Source organism: Cryptotermes secundus, unplaced genomic scaffold (assembly GCF_002891405.2).
Source record: "Cryptotermes secundus unplaced genomic scaffold, Csec_1.0 scaffold4979, whole genome shotgun sequence".
Taxonomy (NCBI): Eukaryota; Metazoa; Arthropoda; class Insecta; order Blattodea; family Kalotermitidae; genus Cryptotermes; species Cryptotermes secundus.
In genome coordinates this window covers 2,425-28,463 of record NW_019735031.1, presented here as the reverse complement: position 1 = coordinate 28,463, position 26,039 = coordinate 2,425, and the positions used below count along the sequence as shown (strand labels likewise).

The following is a 26,039-nucleotide window of genomic DNA, read 5'->3' as shown; positions in this document are numbered from 1 at the left end:
TGGATCCCCACTGTTGTTAATTTCGGTTTTCTAGATTGCAGCCGCTACTTTTCCATTCAGGTAGCTCCTCAATTATCTTCATGAGGCTGAGTGGACCCTGTTCCAGACCCACTACTTCTCACAAAATCTGGCAGCACTGGGAGTCGAACCCGGACCTCTGACCACTAGACCATAGAGGTGGTTGGTAAATATGGTATGGTACTCATAAACGTTTTTGTTCCCTGTACTTTTTGTTTCTGACTCATGGATAGAGGAAATATCCCTAAATATTCTCAGAGAGGTATTCAGGTGGGTCCTAAAGCTATTCTGGATGCGAAGGTACAAGGAACAATTCCCAGTGTCTTTACCAAGGATCAAATCTTGGAAGTTCAGTTCTCACACCATATGAAGAAATAAATTAATATCTTACCTTATAGACAGAACTCAGTTGATGAATTTGATAGTCTGACATTACAGCTAGATCCTGAACAATATAATCAGGATTGGTTTCTTTGTATGTCTGATCGGCAGCTAATCGCTTGGCCATGTCTTCCAGCTGTTCATCCATAAAATAGTAACGCAACAGCACTGGGTGGTTTGCCATTTTTCGAAGCTGCATCATCATTGCTATGCCACTCAGTGCATCGTTAGTGCCCACCAGCTGCAACATCAGCATAAGGTAACAGATCTGTTTAGTCACTGACAAGTGGTTTGTTTAGGTTCAAACTTGAATATGGGCATGTTTAACAAAAGTCTTCAGAGTTAACTAAAATAACATCTGTTTTAGATTTGAGGTTTTTATGATGGTGAAGATTCATACTTGGGTCTTCTGGGTTGTATTACCTGAAGGAGGTGATATGCTGCTCTAAAATTCTGATTATCACTGACAGACAATATGGTGTCATTAATCAGAAGACAGCAAGAACTGCCATTCGTTTCTTAGTTTATTTAACAATATTTTCTCAGCTCCACAGGTTATAAAGCATTAAAGAGTGCCTGTAAATGATAAACTGAAACAGATATGAAAGAGTTGTGGCTTATTTTAAGAATCTATACCAACACTAGCCTGAAGAACTGAGTAAAACCAACCTGTAAGTTCTCTGGGCAACATACAAGGTGCTATGAGAAAGTTCCTGGACTAGGTAAAAAAAGGATATGCTGTCATCCCTTCAGTTTCATGTCCAATTTGGGAAACAAAGCGAAATCACAGGGGGCTAAGTCCAGCAAAGTATTGAGGATGGAGAATGATAACAATGTTGTTGTCAGTCACAAACTCTGTGGTTTTCAGGTACCTGTGGGTAGGCACATTGTCATAATGAAGGAGCCAGTTGTGGTTTCGGTCTTTTGTGTCATGCATTTTCTCTTCATGCATCTCTAAACTTCACAGTAAAAGTCCAAGTTGACTGTAGTGTTGGGAGGAACAAATTAACGGTGACCAAACCCCTTCATTCCCCCCCNCCCCCAAAAGTTGGATCCTTGTTTGCCTTCTCTTGTAGCTCAAGACACCCATTTATGTGCCACTGCTTTTGACCATTTGTCAAGAGTAAGGGAACAAACTTCATGGCAATGCGGTGCATGTTCAAATTTTCTGTTAAGATCTCCTGGCAAACTCCATAACTGATCCCACTGACATCTGCGAGCTCATGGATTGTTTGGTGGCTATGGTCTTCATGGACAAGTTCTCAAATTTTTCCAACATTTTCTGTCACTTTGCTGATGCTTGGTCACCCTGAACGTGTGTCATCTTCAAATGACACTTGACCGGCCTTGAAATGTGAATGCCATTCAAAAACTACTGTCCAACTTAAAGAATGTTCTCCAAAAGCCTCATGAAGCATTTCAAGGGTTTTGGTAGCAGATTTACTGAGCTTCATGCAAAACTTGATTGATTTTGCCATCCATTGCAGAAAAAATGAAACATGAGGTTGAAAAAGTACTCATGTAAAAACAATGCGTGTTCATGGTGCAGTATCACATGGCAGATTGATGCAATAGGCTTGCAGAAGTATGACCTTGGCCTGCCCTCTCATCTTCTTTCACCAAGGCAGTTACAACAGAAACAGTCGGGGAACTTTCTGATAGCACCTTGTAGCATCATTAAAGAGTTTCAGCAGCTGACTTGTGAGCAGGGTACACTTTCTGATAATACTTGTATGACACACTGTACTGACATTTTTTCTCATAAAATGTTAAAATTAGGGAAAGAAAGTAAATAAGACATATATTTTTATAGTGTATACTTTGTTTCATATTAAATACTTCTATTTGTAATTAGTTAATGTATTTTGTACCACATTTGATTCTGTAAGCAGCGCATAGTTGTGACAATTCATTATGCAGGTATAAAATATTTAGAAATGGTTCGATATGTGAACAAATTATATGTTTTAAGAAAAATCTGGTATAATTTTTTACCTTACTTCTTGCTCTCCTTATAATATTTACACCTGACCCTCCAGTTCCTGTAACTTCGTTTATGGATGAAACACAATTGCACAAATGACTGAGCAAGAACAGACCGACCTGTATGTAGGTCACAACCTTATTTCTGGTCTGAAACTTCGGAATTAATAGTGTACACATAATAATTGGAAATGGCTATTATATATGGGCATGGACAGTTGTTACTATTTATTATGTTAATTACCCTTTGTGTGCTCTGCTGTGAGAAGGTCTGAATAAGGTCATCATACTTCTCCTGCTGGCTAGGTTCAAGAGGACACAGTAGTGTTACATCTGATTTTGTAGGCAGATCTTTCATCACTTCACTCTTCAACCGTCGTAAAACAAAAGGCTTCATGATTCTCCTAGCTTGTGATACTTGTTCTTGCTCAAATCGAGGTAACTCATCCTCTTTTGAGTTTTTTGTACCATCTCGCTGAAAAAAATACAATAATATAATGCCATAACAGGGTTATATTATTATTTTTCTTAGTGACAAAACTAAGGAAAAGCACAGGGTTTTCAAGTTTGGCTGTATAAACATAAAAGACTAAGGAAGCCATAAATAAAGCAGTCCACTAACTAACTCCCTGATAACAGAACCCAAAAGCTTAACACTAGCCTGCCAATGGATTCAATCCTGAATTATTTCCAGCCACCTCCATCCTCTCAACCTAACTTCCTAAGATTAATTTTGATATTGTACTTTCATTTTCTCTATCACCTTACTGGCTGCTTTCTGAGAGGTCTCCCACCAAATTTCTGTAGTTATTCTTTGGTTCTCAGATCTGAATTAGAGATGCTTTCCTGATATGGAGGGTAAGTGTAAACATATAGGCTAAAGTATCGCAGTCAGCCAACAAGGGGTGGTCTGCTACCTTGAAGACTGTGTGTAAGGCTTAAAAACCTTCACCAAACAAATTTTTTAAATTATACAACTTTGAATGCAGTTCAGTATCTTGGGAAATAAGAAGACAAACAGAAAGTAAGATTAGGGAAAATTCCTCCAGTTATGGTAGCATCAATTTCTGCAGCCCCTGCAAATTTGGCAAGGCAAATAGTTTCTAGGAAGTGAGAACAATGAGAAAGATTCTAGATCACAGGGAGATACTGAGAATAATGGGAAACAGAAGAGACCTACAGCTTAATATTCTACTCATTCCTGAAGCCTAAGAATTAACAAAGGAGGCTTGCAACTGTGCACATATAAATCTACGCTCATATCAGACGGGACAGAACTGAAACCATCAAGACCCTATCCAAACATATGATAGTATAATGTATAAATTGAAACTTCTGTATAGCAAAATGGAAGGAACCAATTATACGTGGTCTGAAATAAAGTCTGCAAACTCAATGCAGTAAAATGCTGCGTACCTCACCGCTGAATATCACTGTGGTTGCTTTTAAAGTACCACCCTTGGTAAGCTATGCACCTATGCCAGTGCCTAGTCCACCCTTCAAAACAATTTTGAAACTGGTGTTGTGGAATGGCCTTCCAAGCTGCCATTGTATCACACCTGATGTCATCAGTGTCATCAAAATGCCTTTCTTTCAATATTTCCTCTATCTTCAGGAACAGAAAAAAGTCATTGGGGACTAGATCTGGTGAGTAGGGAGGGTGTTCTAGCATAGTTATTTGTTTACTAGCTAAAAACTACCTCCCAGACAGTGTGTGTGAGCAGATGCAATGTCGTGATGCAAGACTGATGAGTTGTTGGCAAAAAGTGTGGGTTACTTCCATCTAACGCTTTCACACAGCCTTTTCAGTATTTCCAAATAGTAAACTTGTTTGACTATTTGTCCAGTTGGCACAAACTCAAAATGAACAATAATGAACATGGTGGCAAGTTTGCAAACTTTATTGTCAGACCTCGTATGGCTATAATTTTATTAAAAGCATTATGAGCTCCATGTACTCAAAATCCTGTTATGTTTAACACCTACCATAACATGCAGTACTGTAAAGTTCTAAGAAACTCTTCTAAATAAACACTTTCCACAGAAATGACAACAGCTGACAACAGAGAGAATACAGCTGGCAGATCCACCTACCAGCACAATTAGTATTACCTACAACCAGTATATGCAGCACTCTACTGGCACAATGTATTATCATAATTTAACACCATCATTACAGTTCTGCCATGCTCAGGCAATGAATATTTGGTATCAAAGTCATCCAACGCCTTTGAGAACACAAGGCACGCTAATAAGATGATAACCACTGGGGAGACCACGTAAAAGAAAATACATAAAAGGGATTAGGGAAAGAGAGGAGAAAGAAACAAGAGATATGACCATGCTAGGCCAAACAAGAAAAGAGAAGGTCTTGTCATCACTACCAACCCATAAAAGCAAATTCTGTCTACTTACCGGGCATTTTGAAAACAGGCTCTTCAGGATATCTTTCTTGCCCTCAAACATGTGTGGCATGACAAATATTAATAGTGACATTAGTTCTATGAGATTGTTTTGGAGCGGTGTGCCGGTCAGCAGAATACGATGCTCGGCCTGAACAGAAAGAAATATAATACTAACTATAGTCATTATTTTACATGTGCACATATCATTATGGAAAAAATCACAAGTCTCGAGACATGACAATCAAAAATCACAGAGAACTGTCTGATAAATGCCATATGAAGGTGAAGTGTTGACTATGAGGAGAATCATCCTCTAACGAGACAGGCAGGTTACACTCTTCCCATCCGCAGAATGAAGATGTAATGAAAAATAAATGTTATGCACCACTATAGAGTTTGAGATTTCTATAGAAGAAAATGACATTTATGCATACTGGGGCAACAACCAATCTCCTAATGGGACTGGCATTGGCTTGTGATAAACTTCCACCCAACAGGTTACTGGGTGGGCAGTGAATGTGTTAAGGAGACAGTGGTATGGTCATGTGTTACAGGTGTATGGCAACAAAATTCCTTTGAGTTCTAAGAAAGTCAGTGCAGACATTTCACATACCCTCTCACATGGGAGTGACCTTGACTACATGACCCTGGAAATGAAATTGACTGTTACATGGCAAGTCATTACTGGTTGCTGAAAAGCCAGTTTCAAGAAAACTGTCACTTCATGTTTGGGTCCCTAGAACATGTACTGTCATTTTCCTAAAAACATCGCTTATACTGTTTTGTTTAGCAATATAGTCTCCATAAAAGACCGAAATTTAATCCAATTCATTTGAGCCATCTTTAAGAAAACTGCCATTTTGTGTTTTGGGGCCCATACTTTTGGTGCTGGAATGTCCAGATTCATCAAGCTCTGACCTAGGATGGGTAAACTCTTAAATATTGAATATGACTAGAATTCATCCAACCATTTGAAGCACATCACAGCAGTAGTGTACCATGTTTCTAACAAACAGCATCACTGTGTAACATTTTGGATAGCCACATGCATTTAATTAATTAAACTGCAGCATATAGCATAAAAACATCTCAGAACTGCTTACTTCAGAGAAATGGTCACACTTTTACTCACATTGATCCTTGCAAGATTGTCATATCTCTGAGTGGCCATATTTTTCAGCATGTGCGCTTCATCTAGAACAACATACTGCATACGTAGAACACGGAACATCTTCCGTTCTTCTGGTGAACTACTCACTATGCTGTACCTGCATCCAAAAGAAAGATTACAGTTATATTCAACTGAACAGATGGTACAGCAAGTGACGTCCTCTGATATGGAGGATTTTAGTAGTATTGTATTTAAGAATATCCAGTGGTCAAAAAGTAGGCTGATAGCCTGATGTGCAAAAGACTTCAGGTTCAAGAACAGAATATTTGTAGCATTATGTACACTTTTTTTATTTACCATTTGTGTTTTGTAGTGAAATATAATGTACCATATTTGTAGCAAATGGGCTAGACCAATAACACTGCACTACAAGCATCACTGTAAGTCAATTTAGTGCACCTCTCCATGTAATGTAAAGAGGAATGGGGAAAACTGCAGCACCATGGAACAGAGACTGCTCAAAGTGTCAGATTACTAGGCACTAATAACTGCCTGGTATATTTTTTGTCCCTTTTATTTACTCTCTCTCTCACTCTGTCTTTATATTCATTACACACTTATGTTTAGTCTATGCAAGGATGAGGCAGCAAAGATCTGAGATATGGCTCTTGTGTGTAGCCTTTGTGTGACTTCACAGCTGATCTATAGTTTTCAGTACTGCCAGCATTCAAAGCAGAGAAAATTACAGAAACTGTGAAAAACAACAATTCCGATACTGATTTCATGCCTAAGCCCCTGAATCAAATCCATAAGAATTGTCATTATGAGAAAATGAACAAGAGGTTTAGAAATCATGGGGGGAGAAGGGAAACTTCGCCTTGATGAGACTGTGTTGGTATAAATGTGCCACTTGCCTTTAGGGAATAAAATTATGATGTACAGTATGATGTTTTAAAAATTTGTAACAAGGTACATTTATACCATGCCAATTTATGATGGAAAGTATGGAAATTTCACTAACACAGTGGATTTCCACTGCATTCTCTTGAAGGGGACGGATACGTCTGCCAGGACAATTACTACAACGGAGTCCAAATTCTAGAAACCCTCTCAGACAAGAACATAAGACTGTGTGGGGTCATCTGTTTGAATCAAGGCCTTCTGAAGGACTTGGCTGAATAATTTAAAGAGTTAAAACTGTAAACTGTAATGTTACAACAGATTCAAGATGTGCTTTATCCAAACTTCAGGGAGAAGTGACTGGCAAACATGATATCAACCAACAGCAACTGCAGATACCTTCAGCAGTTACAGAGGTGAAATCAAAGAGTGTTAATACACATGTCATTCCACTGATACAGGGCGTTCAATCAAGGAGGAAACTTCATAACACCATTGACCGGTCCCAATATTCCACACAGATTGCTACTGTAACTGTAAAGGTACGCGTTTATCAGCGCTAATGACTAATTCTGTTATCAGCAGTTACAGCAGCAATCTGTGAGGAATGTTAGGCTGGGTCAGTGGTGTTGAGAAGTTTCCTCCTTAACTGAACACACTGTAGTATATTTTGTATTTCTCCATAACATAAAATGTAACGAAGTGGTCAAAGATGGTGTTCTTTTACTTTCCACATTGTACTCTCCCCATCTCTTTCACCACCTACTATAAATGAAATTGAAAATCAAAGAAGAAATTTTTTTATTGTATAACTAGTAACAGCGGGATGTTAATCCATGCTGCTCATCATGCAATTTCCTCATGCTCTGATGAATCTCATGTCTTGTCCCAACAGTCACTCTTACATCATAAACTCAATCTGATTCCCACCACCAAAGTTGATACATATATGAGACAATGCACTGTGTTTCAGAAAGACCCTTTAAGAGGCAAATATCAATTTTGTGTGCTCTGTGTTAAGTTCCTCTTCATCCTGAAGGATGCTATATATACTATCACACCCTCATAGCCTACTAGGGGTAAGGTAAAATTTCTATTCTTTCCTTTTCTGAAATTTGAAAAAACAGACTTTTTCTTCAGGAACTGCAAACCTCCATGCCTGACTTATAAACCTTAGCACTGAAAAGGGGCTCAGATTTTAAAGCCCAGGACTGCATGTCTTAAAGTTTCCTCTATGCCTTAGCACCATTTCAAACACCTTGGCATTAGAGAGATGAATGTCAGGTTCAATCTCCAGCCACTTTATCCTTCCTCATGAACAGCAGACTGAGTGAGCTCAAAGTTGGTCTGGACATGGTGGTAACAGAAAAATATGCATCCTTACCATGAACTGAATCTCAGTTTCCTGCAGTCAGTTACTTTACTGACTGAGCTATCTTGCCTCACAGTAATTACTGGTTTCAATTTCTTTAACAAACAACAATGGTTTCTATAGTTACACAAAAATGTTCACTGCAAGACTTATACACAGTAATAATTTTTTGCACCACATCAGCCATGACCACCATACTGAAAATGTTTTGCATGCTGGATTATTCTTCAATTTGCAATGCATAAGCTTCCTTCCCCTGAATGTGATGTAGGGTGAACTGTTTACTCACGTTGTAAGTATAATGTCAACACCTTCAAGGCCATCCTTCATCCAACTAATTCGCATGGCCTTGCGATCTTCTGGAGAGCCATAGTAAGTTACAACTTGCAATGAGGGGCACCATCTAGCAAACTCATTGCTCCAGTTCTCTGGAACAGACTTACTCTCTCGTTATACTGTAACATATCTCTGTACACAGATATTACTGCCATAAGATATATCAAAAAACTATTACTATAAATCATCAAATAACAAACAGTAATAAGAATTAACTTTTTATTTAATATGAACTTCCTTAAAAGAATATCTTTTATCCATTAAAATTAAAGTCCCTCTCTTCTCGTCAGAACTGATAACTCAACTCTCTCCTGCTGGGAAAGAACCTGTTTCTTTACACCTACCTGGTAATAAGCCTAGAACTCTGATCTTTTCACAAGTCTTCCTATATGAAATAATCTCTACATCAATGCTGGAGGAAATGCTAACACTAAGCCTGTTCAAAGGTCCAAAAATCAGCAGTACTTTTACAGGATTTTTCAAGTTTTTGCCATTCACCACTTTCTTCATAAATAGAACACAATATTACAATTCTAGGATTCTCACTTCACTGTCTCTGTGTCACTTCGTCCATATACTGAATTCACACTTTGAGGTTCTTCCTCTTCTTATTATTTTACACTATATGTTTAATCCTAAATGGCCGTCATAAGATTGTAGATGAAATCTGCTACTCTGTTCTTCTGCTGTTGTATTTTGCATTTTAGGCCAAAACATGTAGTGTAAAATACATAATAAGAAGAATCAAAGAGCCTCAAAGTGTGAATTCTGTATATGGACGAGGTTGCATGGCGACAGTGAAGTGAGAATCCTGAAACTGGAGTAGTCAGTGCAACAGGATTATTCAGTACAATATAAGGAACATATCTTCTGGCATTCATAGGACACTTCTGCACATAATGTTATGCGCTAAGAATATAAAAGGTAAACATATATCTGAACTTCTGGGTTGCAATGTCATGCAGTTCAGTGAAATCCTAACATTTTGAAGGAACATATCACTTCCATCTTCATGGTTGATGAGTAACTCTGAAGATGGAGGTGATATGTTTCTCCAAGATGTCGGCACTTTCTTTGAAATACATGGTGCTAGGACACAGAAGACCACAATCTTCATAACCACTGTGAGGAATCTGAATCCAACACAGGAGTATGCATCCGACAACTATGACATGGAGATTATTTAAGTGATATGGAGATAAAGTTTTTACAATTCTTCACTTCAGCACGAGATGCAACTGAGTGGTCTAACTAACGCTTGGCCACTGCAAAAATTTGACAGATGTTTGTCAACTGATTTTGGGAAATGATGACGTCTGAAAATATTAACATGAACTGAATGAAAATATGATTACTCAAAACGGCAACAGAATAGAAACTAAAGACATAGATATATCTTGAAAGGCTAGGAACATATTGGCTGGACTAAGTAAGGAAGAGGAGGGAGATACTATGGACAGAAGTAACAGGCCTGAATCTATGGGAGCATATACAGGGACAGAAACTGAGGGGAACTGAGGAGGAGGAGGAAGAGGAGTGGGGAGGAGGAGAAATATGAGTGTGCTGACAGCAGGTTATACACTATCTGACTACAAAAAAAATTAAGTGAAATGACAGTTCCACACTTCACAAATATGACATATTATATGACAACAAAGAAGAAACTGGAAACAACATGCTGAAGGAATGAGCTCTGATAGGATCCTCAAGAAAAGAGTAAAGCATTAAGCTAGAAAAAGAACATCTACAAGGACAGAATAAACTATGTTTTGTTAATACCATGAATAGGTCTAGTGGACATATTAATGAGAAAGATAAAGAAAGAAAGATAACACATTTAATCAATTAGATTTAAAGTAGGTACTCAAAGGACTGAAACTTTTAAATGCTGAAGAGATCAACATAAACTTATTACCTACAAAACACACAAGTGGATGCCAGATTCACTCACCAAGTGTGGAAGATGGAACCACCACAAGGTGAGGTCCATCACCCTGCATGCCGGTCTCCTTCAAATGTGCCAGGAATGCTATCACTTGCACTGTCTTTCCAAGGCCCATCTCATCAGCTAGGATGCCATTCAGCCCCTGCCCATGCATAACCAAGAGCCAGTTGAGTCCCACCATCTGGTACCCTGCAAGTGTAAGACTGCAATAAAGAAGTTCACTAATTAATACAAGTTTGAAGTAACAATACAGTTAGACTTGAAAGGATTCTGACAATGGTGTATACTGCACTTCTTTTGGCTTATTTTGGACTTCACCCATCATCTGGTATGTAAAAGACAAAAAGACAAAAAACCACAACGTGATTGAGACTAGCTCTTTCTAAGGGGCCCAACTGAGTAGGTTTATCCTTCCCTATCCACCTGAAGATGGAGACAGATCCAGTCTCCGAAACGTCGTGGTTTTTGTCTTTTTGTCTTTTACATGCCAGACGATGGGTGAAGTCCAAAATAAGCCAAAAGAAGTACAACAAAATAGTTGTTTTTATTTTTTGCATCCTATTGTGTTATAAAATCAAGGTACAGGAGCTGTCAACATAACAATGACCTAAAATGAAATTTTGCCGGTCACGGTAGCCAAGCGGTCTAAGGCATGCACTGTCTTCGCTTCTTCGGAAGCTGGAATCATGGGTTCGAATCCCACTCAGGGCATGGATGTTTGTGTGCGTTTTTCTGTGTTTGTCTACAGGTAGAGGCCTTGCGACAAGCTGATCACTCGCCCAAGGAGTCCTACCGTCTGTGTAAGATCTAGAAAAACCGAAGTGAACGGAAGTTCATGGAGGTAGGCCTAGGTCCACTGGGGCTGTAGTGCCAAGGAGAAAAAAAATGAAATTTTAAAATATCAACTTGCATCAATAAAAATATATCAATCATAAGATGCATAAAAAAAAAATTATTGCAAGTCATGTATGCAGCATAAATAAATATACAAGTTACTTGATGATGGTCCATGAGAACAAAGCATTTAGTGGTTAAATGAGACAATAAAACTGATTAAACCACTGACATATTTTTATTGATCTTCCTAGATTTTAGTGAAATTTAATTTACTTCACTACTGTGTCAACTGCTCCCATACCTCGAACAACAGTTATTATCCATGACTTGGTGTACTTTGACTCACCTAAGATTTTACAAAAGATACTCTCGTGAATGGGCATCAAACTCAGGCCAGATTGCTGATATCTTGGCCTAGCTAGCCAATGAGCATGATGTCATTATACGATTCAGGACAATAAGAAATTGATCAATTTCAAAACAATATTCAACAGGTCTTGCAGATTACTTATCATATCTTGAATATTTGCCTTCTTTATGAGCTTTCCTTTCACATTAGTTGTTATTTCTTGGAATGATTTTAGGAAAATGAGCACAAATTTGTTTAACACAGGCTAAATGTCTTGACAATACAAACCTAATAATCAAAATAATCAACAACTGCTCACAAGAAGCTAAAAAATGAGCACAAATTTGTTTAACACAGGCTAAATGTCTTGACAATACAAACCTAATAATCAAAATAATCAATAACTGCTCACAAGAAGCTAAAAAACACCTGACAACAAGGCACTGCTGTGGAAACAAAGACCTCTGTAACCACACATCATAAACCGAATACTTCTGCAGTTATAATCCTTGTGAACACAGAAAATACTTTTCATGGGGATGCAAGTGTTTCTTTTCATCAGTAGTAAGGCTCTTGAGGGGTGAGAAGGGAAGGGAAAGCAGCATGTACAGCCTAATCAAATTTATCAGTTATGCCTCTTATTAACAAATCAGAGGTGCAGCCTTCAAATGCCTCTGTCAGTCAGCTGAGAAACACCAAGGTTACAGATAAGTCAATGATTATTATATGAGCGCTATTCAAAAAGCAACCTCCATTTATGTTATGCAACTAATGTAGTAGCAGGGGAGGGCTCCCTCATGAAAGGACACAGACAAGATTTTTTGACAGGATACACGAAGATGAATACTTAACACCATCATATAATGCTATAGTGAAAATAAAACTAAGGATTAACAAGGATGTTTATGTTTGCGGTAGACCTCTAGATATGGTTTTATCGATCACCTTGCCCTCTGTCTGTCCTGCAAGTTGAAGGAATCATTCCTAAGATATGACAGAGATGGCTTCACAAATGCAGTGTTGTGGGTAGTTATAGCAGTTTTGGAGATGAAACATGCAAGAAACATGTAAGAAAATTTATAGCCATGACAGCATACCAGGGATGAGACACAAAAATAATCCAGCATTATCAATACATCAACGTACATGCCAGGAGATAGGATCCATAAACATCAGAATTCAGTGCATTCACACTAAAAGGAAGATTATGAACAGACCTTGGTGAGAGCAGAGATGGTTGCTTCTTAACACTAGAGGCTCCAGCTGCTATTGCACGCTCCATCTGTGCTGCAAGTTTGGTACACTTCTTCATTAAGGCTTGTACCACTTGACGAGCCCTCAGAACATCTTGAGCAGAATTGAGCAATTCTGTTCCAAGGAACTTTCCTTCCTGGAATTTTTCTACCTGCGGCAACAAGTTATTTTCTGTCAATGTCTATTCAGTTTCAACTGCTCGCCTATCCCTTATTCCTTCCAAGTCTGTTGGACTCTACTCTGGTATCAGGAAAATCACATTCACCATTTAAAACAATTTAAAATTAATACAAAATACTGATACTGAATCTACTGATGTGTCATATTTTTAAAGTAGTAGAATCCCACGTTGGATTGTCTCTGACAATTCTAGAATTCACATAAAATTAACTGAACCAGGTTAAATCCATTTAATTATTTACTGTCCCTTGTTTCCATTTAACTAGACCTATATTGTATTTGAGAACTGAATGTAGATTCAATTCTTGGCCCAGAAACCCGCTATCCTGACTGATATTTCTGGTGGCTTTCAACAGTTTTTCCAAACAAATGTCGGGATAGTACCTTAAAACAGGCCATGTTTGCTTCCTTCCACATCCTTTCCAATTCATCATTCACACTCATCTCCCATTTGACACTACATAATCTGTACAGAAGAGAAAGAATCACTACATAAATTTAAATAAACTAAATTTCAACTTACGTTAATTTTTTGTTTGTTACAGTGCCTGATATGTCAGATTTCTAGACTCACTAGTTACTGACACCTATCAAGAAATATATGAACCATAATCTTTCAGATCTGGCTCAGTACAAAAATCTATTTCCTGCATACCTGCTGGCTACTGAAAGAGTCAGAAAAGCTCTAAACTAGTTTTCCATCGTGTGTTAGAATAACTGCCAACCAGCATTTTAAAACCTTTATTTGTAACAGGTAACAAGGTTGGAAGTATACAAAAAAGCAATATATTTTACTCACTAGGTCTATCCACCCAGTAAAAGGCCTTTGTTCTATGATTGCCTCAGCTTTCTTTTGGGAACAGTGTGGCATAACTCGCAACTCTCCAACTGTAGCTGTTGACAAAAATTCAAGTACTTCCTTCTTATCCTCTGTTAGATCATCTGAAATATCTTGATCTGAGTCATCGCTGTAACAATAAAATCACTGGTTTACTGTGTATTAATTATAAACACTAGTGACTCTCAGAAAGTATATTCCCAGACTGGATTCAGCATAGTAACAAACATAGATGGGAAGAATTCATGAGACACGACTTCTTCCAAACGTTTATACCTGGAGAGGTCAGCCAAACTTTAAATTAAAACTTATGTTGTGATTTACCTTTGTCTACATTTTGAATTACAATTCCTGAAATTTTGAAACATAATGGTAAATTATGGCCAATCTCTACGTTTTAAAATTTGGCAAAAGTAAAGTGTTGCAGAGAATTTCTACACAGGTAACCTGTAACTGTACCAAATTTTGCATCACACTGCACATCACTGCAGGGACTGAGGAAAGGCACATGAAAAATCTGTCACGATAGTCTGTGTCCCAGTTGAAATTCAAATCAGCCACCTACTAACTACAAGGTGCTACTGGAAAGTTCAACCACAACTGGCTCCTTAATCATGACAATACGCCCAAACCCACACATCCCTGAAAACCACAGGGTTTGTGACTAACAACATGGTTATCATTCCTCATCCTTCCTACCTGCCAGACTTAGCCCCCTGTAATTTTACTTTTTCCCACATTGAAAATGAAACTGAAGGGACAACGTTTTCAACAAGCGTCTGACATCTGAAGGGAATCACAAGCGGTACTCGACAGCAATAAGTTGCTTATTTGTTAAAAATCCATTAATATATAAAATTTACAATATTGTAACAATTCATCCAGCTCCTATGAGCTGTGGCATGAAGTTTAATTGCTATCTTGGCATACTTTTTTAGTTAATCTGTTCAAAGTAACTGTATGTAGCAAACCCTTGTCCAATGCAGAGGTTACGTTCCTTTGGAATGGCGTGTCAGGTAAATCCATATTGTACAAACATAATACCTTATGGAATGAGTGGAGAATTTTGAATGCAGCCACATGAAGACTCTCATTAATAGCTAGACACACAGCATTTTACATGAATACATACAGAAATGAATGGTCTTAACTGTATACATACCAAACACAATTAAAATAAATATATAATGGAACCATAAACATTATGACACTACATATGGTGAATATAAGTGTTATATTATACTGTAAATTACACATCTAGGAATAATGATAATGAAAGAAGAACAACAATGACGAGGAGCTTTCTATATTCTGGTGGAACTGATTTTCTGTTGTCTTACTCTGGAACACATTCTCTACCATTTCCTACACAAACCAAAATTAACTGCAAATTTTATTATTTCCACCCGAAAATAAAAGCAGGTATGTTATTATGCTATTATTTTAATATTCAGTTTTTGCTAATGAGATATTCTGGAAAGAACGGTCAATAACAAGGACCTCAAGTTGCTTGTGGAATACAAAGTGAATAAGAGACAAAATACCTGCAGAATATTTTGTAAGACTGATGAGGACTAAAGTACCTCACATTACTTTACATACCTATCGAAAACTCTTTCATCCTCGTATGGATTGTGGTTATCATCATCATCGTCATCTCTGTCTTCTTCAATGTCATCCATCTGCCGCCGCCGCCGCTTTCCTGAAATGAAGGCAACCTAAACTCTTGCAACTCAATTCAATACACAGTGAGAAGAGCCTTAAACTTTTAACTGTTTTGGTTTGTGCAACAGCACACAAACTATCATCCATCAGAACTTTAATGATTGGCAAAGCTACCACTAATAAATTTGACAACAAAATGACTCTCTCTCTCTCTCTCTCACTCCTTATTTTGAATATGGCAACAATTTATATTGCACCTAGAACTGAACTGTTTTTAAAATACAATGCTTTATGAAAATTTATGAAATGTATAAAGAACTAAGCAGTATACTTTAGAACACTGTAAAAGTTTCTATTATTGTAAATTCTGATTACAATGAAAAAACTGATCTAGTAGAACAAGTTCTCATTCTCACCTCAGTTCTTGAAATTTCTCCATACTCCTATCTGATGGGAAATAGTAAGAACTGGCTCATACTGCATGTTTAAACTATTTGATCAGATAACCCAATTTGGATACATCTCCCATAAGTATTCCCCTTATCAGCAATGAGGTTAGAGACTCATATGGAATGTCAGTCTGATCTGACAGAGTCTTCATGGATATCTATATGATTTTAGTCTGGAATTCAATTTTTGTTTCACAGGTGGCATTACTAGTAGGTAAAAATGTTTTTACAACATGAAGATCTTGATTTGGTCTGTTGACTTAGTTTAGTGCATTCAATTTCAATTTCCTTTTCCACCTTAGTTTCAGGTCTGTACAAGCATTATCATAATTTTTATTGCACATCTTCCTGTTATATATCATTTGAAAAAACCTGATCTCAGGTGCATAAAACCTGTAGTTATACTGACATATGTTGTCCAGTGATTGCGGTTACCTCTTTCTAACAGACCCAACAGAGTAGGTGTCTCCCACCCCCTCACCTGAGGATGAAAACTGAAACAGTTTATGAAATGAAACCGAGTAATCCTAAGTGTCATACATCATCGTCAGAACTCTTTAGAATCCAGTTGGTTGAGCAGAAAGATGGTAATTGTAGAATATTTGATACATGGAAATTCTCTTGTATCTTCAAACCCCTGAGATATCCAATGAAAGGGTGAACACCACCATAAGTCAAAGGATGTTGTGTCACTGACCAAATTTTATCTTGGCTTCCACTCCCACTACTGTAATTATCAACTGTTACTACGCCTTTATGAAGCTAACTTTAATTCCAGATGACTGCTTCATCAGCGTCAGTCTCCAAAACAAACTCCTGTTTAATTTATTATTTAGTTCTCAAAATTTGTGCCACAAATAATGTGTATCAAAGCCTGTCACAAAGTGATGTCTGTCTGTGACAAAAAGAGAGAATCCAAGAGAAATGTGCTAAGTGATGATAAAGTTCAAGACAGGATTAGACAGCAGTTTTCGCAAATTCTTAAAATGCTTAGGACAAGGACCTGGTGTTTCACTGGGATCTTCATTCACAGCCACAAGTCTAATTAAATTTTGTATGCATAAATTAGAGATCGTGGATCGGCTAAGATTCCAGATTACGCAGCAAGAATTCACTTTTCTGACCAGCTGTTGCAAAATGCATGATAAAATCATGGATCTACAGCTGTTGTTCATAAGCAATGGGGAATGGCTTTATCTTAGTGGTTGTGTCAAGCCACAAAATATACGAATATGAGATGAAGAAAATCTTCACGCCATTCAACAAGTAACATTACACAGTGTAAAAGTAGCAATATTGATGTGAAGTGATGTTAACTGAGCAGTGAGATGTTGATTCTAGAGGGTTCTGATGAAGATGTATAACACTCAGAATTGCTAGGTTTTTTGACTATGTCTACCATCCAATATTCATAAGACTACAGAACACAATGTTTCAGAAACTGGATCTGGTCCCCTTCTCAGGTGAAATGGGAGACACCTACTATGCTGGATCTCTTAGAAAGAGCTAACCTCAATCCCTGAACAACCAATGTCAAAGTCAAAGTTATGTTACAACAGATAGTCAGCAGCCAGTCTGTCTTGGAATAAAGCACCCATCTGGAGTTGATGTGGGGCGCTCTCTCTGATGAGATGACAGGTCTGTTGTTTGCCAGAATCACAGTCAGCACTAATAACACTGTTGTCAGTAGGTAGAATTTACATGTTATTAAATGTATGTACATACAAAATACACAATTCTTCTCAGTCCATGTACAGCAGATCATGCCCTATCATTATTGGCTCCTGCTACAACACTTCAACGGTCTATGCTTGACTGCCACCTGGTTTACACCTCTTCAACCCCTGTCAGATTAACTACAGCTATATAAATACCTGAGACCCGACTTTTTTAAGGGAAATAATAGAAAAATATGCAATAAAAATGCACAGACCTGAAACTAAGATAAAAATGGAGATGTAAAAATTATGCAACAAACCTAGCCAACAAACCAAGTTCACGAAAACCAATGCATAAGATTAAACGGAGAATTCTGTGAAACCATTTTGTGCCTACCATTAATGCCATCTGTGGAGTAAAAACACAACACTCTAGACTAAACCCTAATAGGTATCCATGAAGAATCTGTCACATCATATTGATCTTCTCTGTGAGTTGGTGACCTCATTGCTGATAATGGGTATCCAAATGGGAGCAGAAATCTCAAAACTGGCCCAAATGTGTGCTGTTAGTTTCAATTTCCAAAATCCTAGCTTCATCTCAGCCTACCCTGTGGCCCTCTTCATATACACGTTGGGCTGATTTTGATTTCTCTAGAAGACCTTCTTTGAAACTGTACCTATGTTCACAGAGACGTACGGCTAGAGACGTCCGTTTTGCCTGTTGTGGATCCTTTTCCAGCCTGGTGCTCATGAGTAAACTCCTGAGAGTGTGTTTAGTTTTTAAGATCATCCTAATGGTATATCATTTCTCTGTATGTCTGAACCCCTCTGATACACTCTTCACATATGGGATATACACATGGACCACAAGCTTTTCCTCCTTACTCTGATGACTGCTACCGTTGGAATTAGTGAGTTAGTCCATGAATCCCTGGGGATAACTGTTGAGCTGAAGATCATATCTGATGCTACCAATACCATTATACAGAGCTTGCCATGGTGGAAGCTCTATTGTGAAGACTCTGAATTAAACACGCGGTGAATGGTTAGATCTGAAGATGAGATACTGACCAGTGTGGGTGGGTTCTCTGTAAACATGGTGGCCAGTTCTATCCATTTCCTGATACCAGAACATCCAGAATATGACCTGCACTGTCTGCCAATTTAGCACATTTGCCAAAGGTCATATATATTCAATCTCTAGATTCCCTCATTAACTCTGATGTTGTTAGTCTTTTCACTAATTTACCAACTGACAAAGTCCTACAAGTTATCAGAAATAAAGCTCCATAATGCTGACAAACTGGTGGAAAGGTCTGTCTTGGAGGTCAAAGCCATTATGGAACTGCTGAAAGTTTGAGAACCACCTATTTTTCTCCATCATGCAGTTTTACCTTTCTTGCGCGATCGAGCGTCAGCAGGACGTTTCTTCTTGTCTCCCACTGAATCACCCTCACAAAGTAGCGCCATTGCTGCTTCTACACTCCAACTGCTAGATACCAGCGCATCCTGCAGCACCTGCATGGCACCAATTGTCATCTATGTTACTGATCATGGCTCTTTAGGAGACATACTGTCAGCAATTGTTTTTGAAGTAATAAGAGCAAAAAGGTGTTCCCCACTTCAACAGTCGTTATTTTAAAGGTGAGAATGTAATGAGATGGGAAAATGATAGTTATTCATCATTCACTATACGCTACCAGTGTGACAGCTGAGATTTAGGCTGAGCACCTCCCAAACACAAATGCAGAGCATTATAAAATTTTATGGGGGCAACTCAAAGAATAATGTTAGAGTTTTTAAATTACAAAAAGAAGAAATAAGGATTATATCTGGAGTGGGACCTAGAGACTCATCTAGGGATCTTTTTAAGAAATTGAATATACTGCCATTGTCATGTGAATACATTCTCTCACTGATGATGTTTATGATTGATAATCAAACTAAATTTTGTTCAGGTTTAGATGTTCATGGTTTGAATACAAGAAATCGAAAGCAATTATACTTGCCAAACTCGAATCTTTCTGCTTTTCAGAAAGGTACTATGTTTACTGCCATTAAACTATTCAACAGATTGCCCATAACCATTCTAAGCCTTAAAGAGAATAAAATTAGTTTTAAAAATAAGCTGTCTTTATATCTTATGAATAATTCCTTTTATACAGTTTCTGAATATGTGGAGCATAACATAAACAATTAGTTTTAATTATTCTGTTATCTGTGTGTTTGTTTAAATTTTTTGTATTTGTTTTTTTTTTTTTTGATATGATGACCTTCATGTCCATTTGTTTTGGACTTATGAAATGAAATGTATGTATGTATGTATGTATGTATGGGTAGGCCAAAGTGACAGTGAATGGTAAGTAGGCAAGGATTTAGGACGTGGTATTCCTAAGTCCAAGTAATATCCTGACATTTGTCTGGAGAGATGAAAGCAAGAAATACTTCTGAGGACAGCCAACAGCTCCACTGAAATTCAAATTTGGTACCCAAATGCATCCAAATGCATTCTTTGCAGTGTTACATCTATGTACATAAAATCTTGTTTATAAACTGCAGATTCAAGATGATGAGACAACGTGACAATGGGCAAAAATGACCAGGAAAGAGTAAGCACATATTCAAGAGGAGTGTGTAAAGGAAGACAGAAAATAGAGAACCTATGTTATAGGACAACTCATGCTGGTGGAGATGTGAACTGATGATAGTGGTGGTGGTGGTGGTGGTGGTGGTGATGGTGGTGATGGTGGTGATGATGATGATGATGATGATGACAAACCTACTGCTGACAAGGTCAATCAACCATTAAATAAAAGCCACATTAAAAAAATACTTCAAATGTAAGTTCAGACTCCTGAAAGCATATGTTGGTCAGGAGTGGTGGAATGGAACTTTGTTATAGCCCTCACAGCTAGCAGGTAGAGTAGGGAAAACTAACACCTGCCTTCAGAATCCAGAGTACATAATTCTGTTTCAGATACTTCCTAACAAGCAATAACATGGAAGGTAAATATTAAAATGCATTTTAGGGTAATGGGCTGTGGTGTTGCAAACTGGAATGAAATGAATCAGGGTGGGATCCAGTGGCAACTTTCATATTCATCTTCCTGTTCCTTCAGGACAGAATACTTGAGAACAGGAGTGTGTATGTATATTATTATGTTGCTTACCATTTTATCTAATGAAGGGAAGGCATCTTCAAGGAACTTCAGATTATTCTCCTTCAGGACACTGTCAGCTTCATTTTCTCCTTCTGACTCTTCACTATCCTGAATGCGTGCAACTGGCTTCTTGCGGTGAACTACTATAGACTCTGGACCTGACAGACTGTCTGACATCACTGACATGTGATTTTCTAGAAGGATACCAGTTAACCACTCCGAGATTACTGAGTCATGTTCAAACTTCAAAATAATATTACATTTCACATATAACATTTATAAACCATGTCCATAAATATCAATACATAATTTCGCCTTTTGTTTATTATGGGTGTGAAACATGAACTTTCCACTTAAGGGAAGAATATAGATTTAAGGTGATTGAAAACAGGTACTGTAGAGAATATCTCAACCAAAGAGAGAAGAAGCAATGGGGAGATGGAGAAAAATGAATAGTCAACTGTGGACATAAAACAGAAACTCTTTCAACAGTACTTCCCTTAATGACATTAATACACTGGAAATGTTTGAATAAATTATTATGTATGAAATAATAGCCTGGGCTACTAGTTAAATGTACATCACATATGTAGAAATGGTAAAAATAAAAATATATTAGGGAAACTATTTGATTTTACTGCCAACCATATAGCATTTAGATTGAAATATAATATCACAACCAATTAAGAGTACAATTTATACAAATAGTAATGATAAACTGGGACACTGTTGCTTCCTGTAACTCCTGAATAAACATTTTCTATTGACAATAACAGAAAAATTATTTAACTAGAATGTCCTTAGCATATAGATTCTTTGAGGGAAGAGAAGTTCTCACTCAATTGGTAATAACTTTTGTTCTTAAGAATAATGACAATGAAATTTATATATTTCAATCTGAAAATTGACATGCTGTATAATTTAAACTGAATTTGTTTAAAATTAACAGATACTACAAATTCTGTAAGTTATTTTTATTCTAAAGTCAACCCTGCTAATAAATTAAATGGTATTCGGCAGTGAAAGCTTACAGAACAATGATAAATGGTCACAATAGCATCCTTGAAGATGATAGGGCAATAACTGTTGCATCTACTTACTAGGTGTACCATTATTGATTATGCCATTTGACCGATTTGTTTCTATCTGGTGTGTCGATTTCTTCTGAAACCGAAACTGCCGAAGGTTGTTTAAGAGACTTGGGCTTGGAGTATCATGCACCCCAGACCCAGAACTTGAATCCTGTGACATTTTGATGTCTTTAGTGTTGATTGCTGAAAAAAAAGACCGTACACTATGTAAATGCTGTAATTTTCAATACCAGATTTAAATATAAGTATTCTGACGGCAGTTTTTGCATTACTAGCATTGTAATGTTCGAAAAATTGAAGAGTAAATGGAATAATCATCTTACCCTATTATTCTCTACTGGTTATATATATGTACGGAAGGTAGCCACAATCCTTGTGAATGTAATCGATTCGTTCATCTACCGCATTTCGAGATTTTCATTAGCCACTTTTTTGTTTACGAGGCACAGTCATTCCTGCCAATAGAAATGCTTACAGCGGATCAAGTGTTTTTGGTCTTGCGGCCAGTTATTTAAACATTCAACGAGTTATAAAATTGTGTTAATTACTATTGGGTATATCCAAACATATTAGACTGTACGGCCCCTTGTGGATGTGTCGTTGTACAGTATTGTATAAATTTAACTTCCATCAGACTACACGGTGTCACAGAGTGAAAGAGTGCTCATTTTAACCATGTTAGACCAGCTAACACTGAAAAATAAAATAAAAATGTTACTTTGTTACCATCGTGGTTCGGTGGTACTCCTCATACTGGAAGAAGAATCATTCGGATAGTACATCGTCTCCTACCAGCTTCCAGTCCATCAGAGACTTGCAAACCAGTTCATCGAGGCCTAAGCTAGCCGTTTCTCAGACAGGAGCATTTACAAGATACCTGTGATAATATTGGCTTGAAGGGAAAAGGAAGTGCGTGATATTTCGAACGTTTCAAACTAGCATGTGACCCGAACGAGACAATGCATGTCAGTTATTGATGGTGCTCCCAGACCAGAGAAGGGAAGCGACTGAAGAGTACACACAAGAATGGGAGAGCGAAACTAGTGGTGCTGCAGAAGGATGTCGTGACACTCTTCAAGATTTTTACTTCAGTTTCTGTTTGAAAGTATTATCAGGTATTATCGGAAGCCAAAGAATTCTCGTAAACATGCAAACCAAAAGAAGCTAATCAGTCACTGTTTAAAAAAAGCTGAAGAATCTAAGATTCTCTTTTAACAGAGAAGCATGAAAGTTGTGAAAAGGTTCCGTCAAAAAGTGAGAGCCAATCACAATCAGAATTTCCGGCTAAGATAGTGCATCCCGGTGGTTAATAATGCTCGAAAAGCTACTTATTGCCGACTGTACCATAAAATAATCGAAACTTTGTATCGCCAGTTGACCAGTCCATTCTCTGAAATCATCAACTCAAGCTAGTTACTCTTCTAGACTTCGGAAACTTTAAACACTTCCCTGGAAATTTTCCAGCTACTGCTTATTGTTTGTTGAAATCATATGGGCTGTAGTTTGATTCTCATGTTCTAAACACTCAACTTCATATGATCAGAAATTTATCTTTCCCGCTCCACCTCTGAATTTATTTTGCCGACTTACTGATTTATATCACAATCAGTGGCTTCATCATAATACGACAGATCTTAGTCAGACTTTCCCACATTTATCAAGAAGTCTAAAATGTCAGGCGTGTTCCTCGATAAGAAGTACTGCACATCTATTACGACAGAAATAATACAAGATTATTTTGATTCTCATCTTCTAAGAACTCAACTTCTTATTTATTTTCCGGGGATAATTTTACAGAAAAATATTTCGTTCCTCATACGAGTATGCTCGATCGCTTCAAATCTGAATAAGGCATCACTGAAAATCATAAAATTATGCATTTGTTATTCACCATTCCAACAAAGACTGCGCCTGTCGAGCGGCCATCCTCTGCTCTGAAGAAGGTGTACAATTACCTAAGCAGCACGCAAAACCAGAAAAGACTGTACGTTATCACTAATGGCACGTAAGAAGAATATTCTTCAAGATATAGAAAAAACGTTCGAATTTCTGTGACTCTGTCAGATAGTTTCTCCAAAAGAAATTGTGTCGTGTAAAAATGAAGCTCGCGGTGTAATGAAGGAGGTATTTTTTTTTAATTCCTAGTGGGGTGAGACTAAGTCCCTTGTACTGCGCCCACTTCTGGCCTATTGTACCAGCCCCAGATGATAGGTGAGGGTGATTGTGGAGCAATTGGTGGAATGAAGATTGGCAAGGGAAACCGAAGTAGGAGAAAACCTGCGCCAGCGCCACCTTGTCCATCACAAATCCCACTTGACCAGACCCGGGATCGAACCCGGACCCCAGCGGTGGGAAGCCAGCGACTAACCGCTTGAGCTATGGCGCGACCAATGAAGGAGGTAAGTTCAGTAGTTGCTAATAATTTTTCTTGGTTTATATTTCCTCCTTTTAGATCTTAATTCTGCCCTCAGATTTGCACATCGTCTTGTGCGATGTCTATACTCAACTGCCAACATCTTCACATCGCTTTGCCTAGGGATTTGACTAACACACATTAGTGTCACATCGAAGAAGACGGTATTCCTCAAGGAGTTTATTTGCAGTTTATTTAACAGCGTTTTAGTGAAATGTATAACGTCGAATAATTTGATCAGTTGAATCAGAAGATGTGGAAAGAAACGGTTGTGGCGTGGGGAAAATTATAACACCGTCTTCAAATGTGTACTCGTATGACACGTGTGCTGTCAGGATTTTTTTCCAACGTGCTGGGGCAGGGAGAAGATTTACTTACAATCTTATGTTTAAGCCACTTGAGATTATTTTTACTTGTCACAGAATATTTAGGATACAAAGTCGTTAAAAATGCTGTAAGTTTTTGGCATTATTATTCTGCTTCTTTCTTTCTTTCTCTTTTCATAATGAGTTTTAAACAATTCAGGGGTGGGGAAATTCTTGGCTCCCTCCTTCCTCCCGAAACTGTCGGCACACAGGGATAGATATTGATGCACTAATAATTCGAAACATTACGTTTGTCAGAAAATAAAAGTTTAATAATTTCCGAAGAAATAAAAATAACATCGTGAAATCTTTTAATTCCCTCTTTTCCCANAGTCGGCTATTTATCTCCCAAATAATTAATTCACTCGACTATTAAACAATTCGGGTAGCGTAGTTGGTTGAGGGGCTATGCTACAAGCTGGAAGGTCGCGGGTTCAAGTCCCGATGAGGTCATTGGATTTTTTTCAGTTGACCTAATCCTTCCAGCCGCACTAGGCCGTGGGGTTTACTCAGCCTCGTAACAGAAATGAGTACCAGGAATTAAATAATTTTCCTTGGGTGTAAAGCGCGGCCGGGGCGTAGGGCTGACAACCTTACCGCCATCTTTGAGCCGATTGTCTAGACCGGTCTAGACAGTGTGGGAACCTCAACGTCTCACACCCTGTGGCCCTTCACAGCCTGGTACATGGATAGCTTTACTTTTTACTTTTTTTAATATTTCGGAAGACCAGTTAGTGGATTGTACGCATTGTTTTCACCAGTTAGAATAATAGACCACCTATTTGAAACATGAAGGATTAAACGTGAACATGTCTCAACCTGAATAACAGTCTACGAACCGAAAATTCAACTCTCCTCTGTAATGAAAAATACGTCGATTTCTATTAATTCGAAAATAGCGTAACATTGTTTTGCCAGTAAACGCAATTATCCTGCTTTTAGCCCAAGGCCCCAAAAGTTTCGGACAGTATGAATGAAAGTTCATCTTAAACCAATCCGTGCTCTAAGACAGTTTCCTGAATTTTCCTTCCTAACACGGCGGCCGATCAATGTGAGAAACCCACCAAAGCCACCGTAAATGTGAAACGACTCGAGCAACGTTCGCTAATTCGTTATTTCACGTTTAAGGTTCTCACAGCGATGACAATGAGGGGTGCGATCTTCTGGGTTATAATGTGTAGTTCGTGAAGTTTACCGACGTTGCGGAGGAACATATCGCCTCCATTTTCAGATCCAAGGAAAGTCCAGAAAGAAGTCAGTGACAAGCAGGGCTTCTTAGCCGGCTTACACCCTGATCACGAAGATGGAGGCGATACGATTCTCCT

At 37.9% G+C, this 26,039-nt stretch overlaps 1 protein-coding gene across 2 annotated transcripts in view; it reads right to left on the bottom strand.

The window, feature by feature from the left end:
* Positions 1-24,121, bottom strand: part of LOC111869248 (SWI/SNF-related matrix-associated actin-dependent regulator of chromatin subfamily A containing DEAD/H box 1 homolog) — a 29,744-nt gene extending 5,623 nt beyond the window's left edge. Inside the window, exons 1-13 of one of the 2 annotated variants that reach the window (XM_023860626.2) lie at positions 22,260-24,121; positions 21,946-22,119; positions 20,855-21,039; positions 19,079-19,202; positions 15,512-15,611; positions 13,871-14,039; positions 12,855-13,042; positions 10,458-10,654; positions 8,460-8,598; positions 5,920-6,055; positions 4,798-4,935; positions 2,627-2,857; positions 410-640 (exon numbers count right to left, since the gene is read on the bottom strand). In XM_023860626.2, coding sequence (XP_023716394.1) covers positions 410-640; positions 2,627-2,857; positions 4,798-4,935; positions 5,920-6,055; positions 8,460-8,598; positions 10,458-10,654; positions 12,855-13,042; positions 13,871-14,039; positions 15,512-15,611; positions 19,079-19,202; positions 20,855-21,039; positions 21,946-22,096 — 1,989 coding nt within the window. In that variant the 5' untranslated portion in view covers positions 22,097-22,119; positions 22,260-24,121. The remainder of the gene's footprint in view (positions 1-409; positions 641-2,626; positions 2,858-4,797; positions 4,936-5,919; positions 6,056-8,459; positions 8,599-10,457; positions 10,655-12,854; positions 13,043-13,870; positions 14,040-15,511; positions 15,612-19,078; positions 19,203-20,854; positions 21,040-21,945; positions 22,120-22,259) is intronic. The other variant, XM_023860627.2, reaches the window with a different exon arrangement.
* Positions 24,122-26,039: the final 1,918 nt, after the last annotated feature.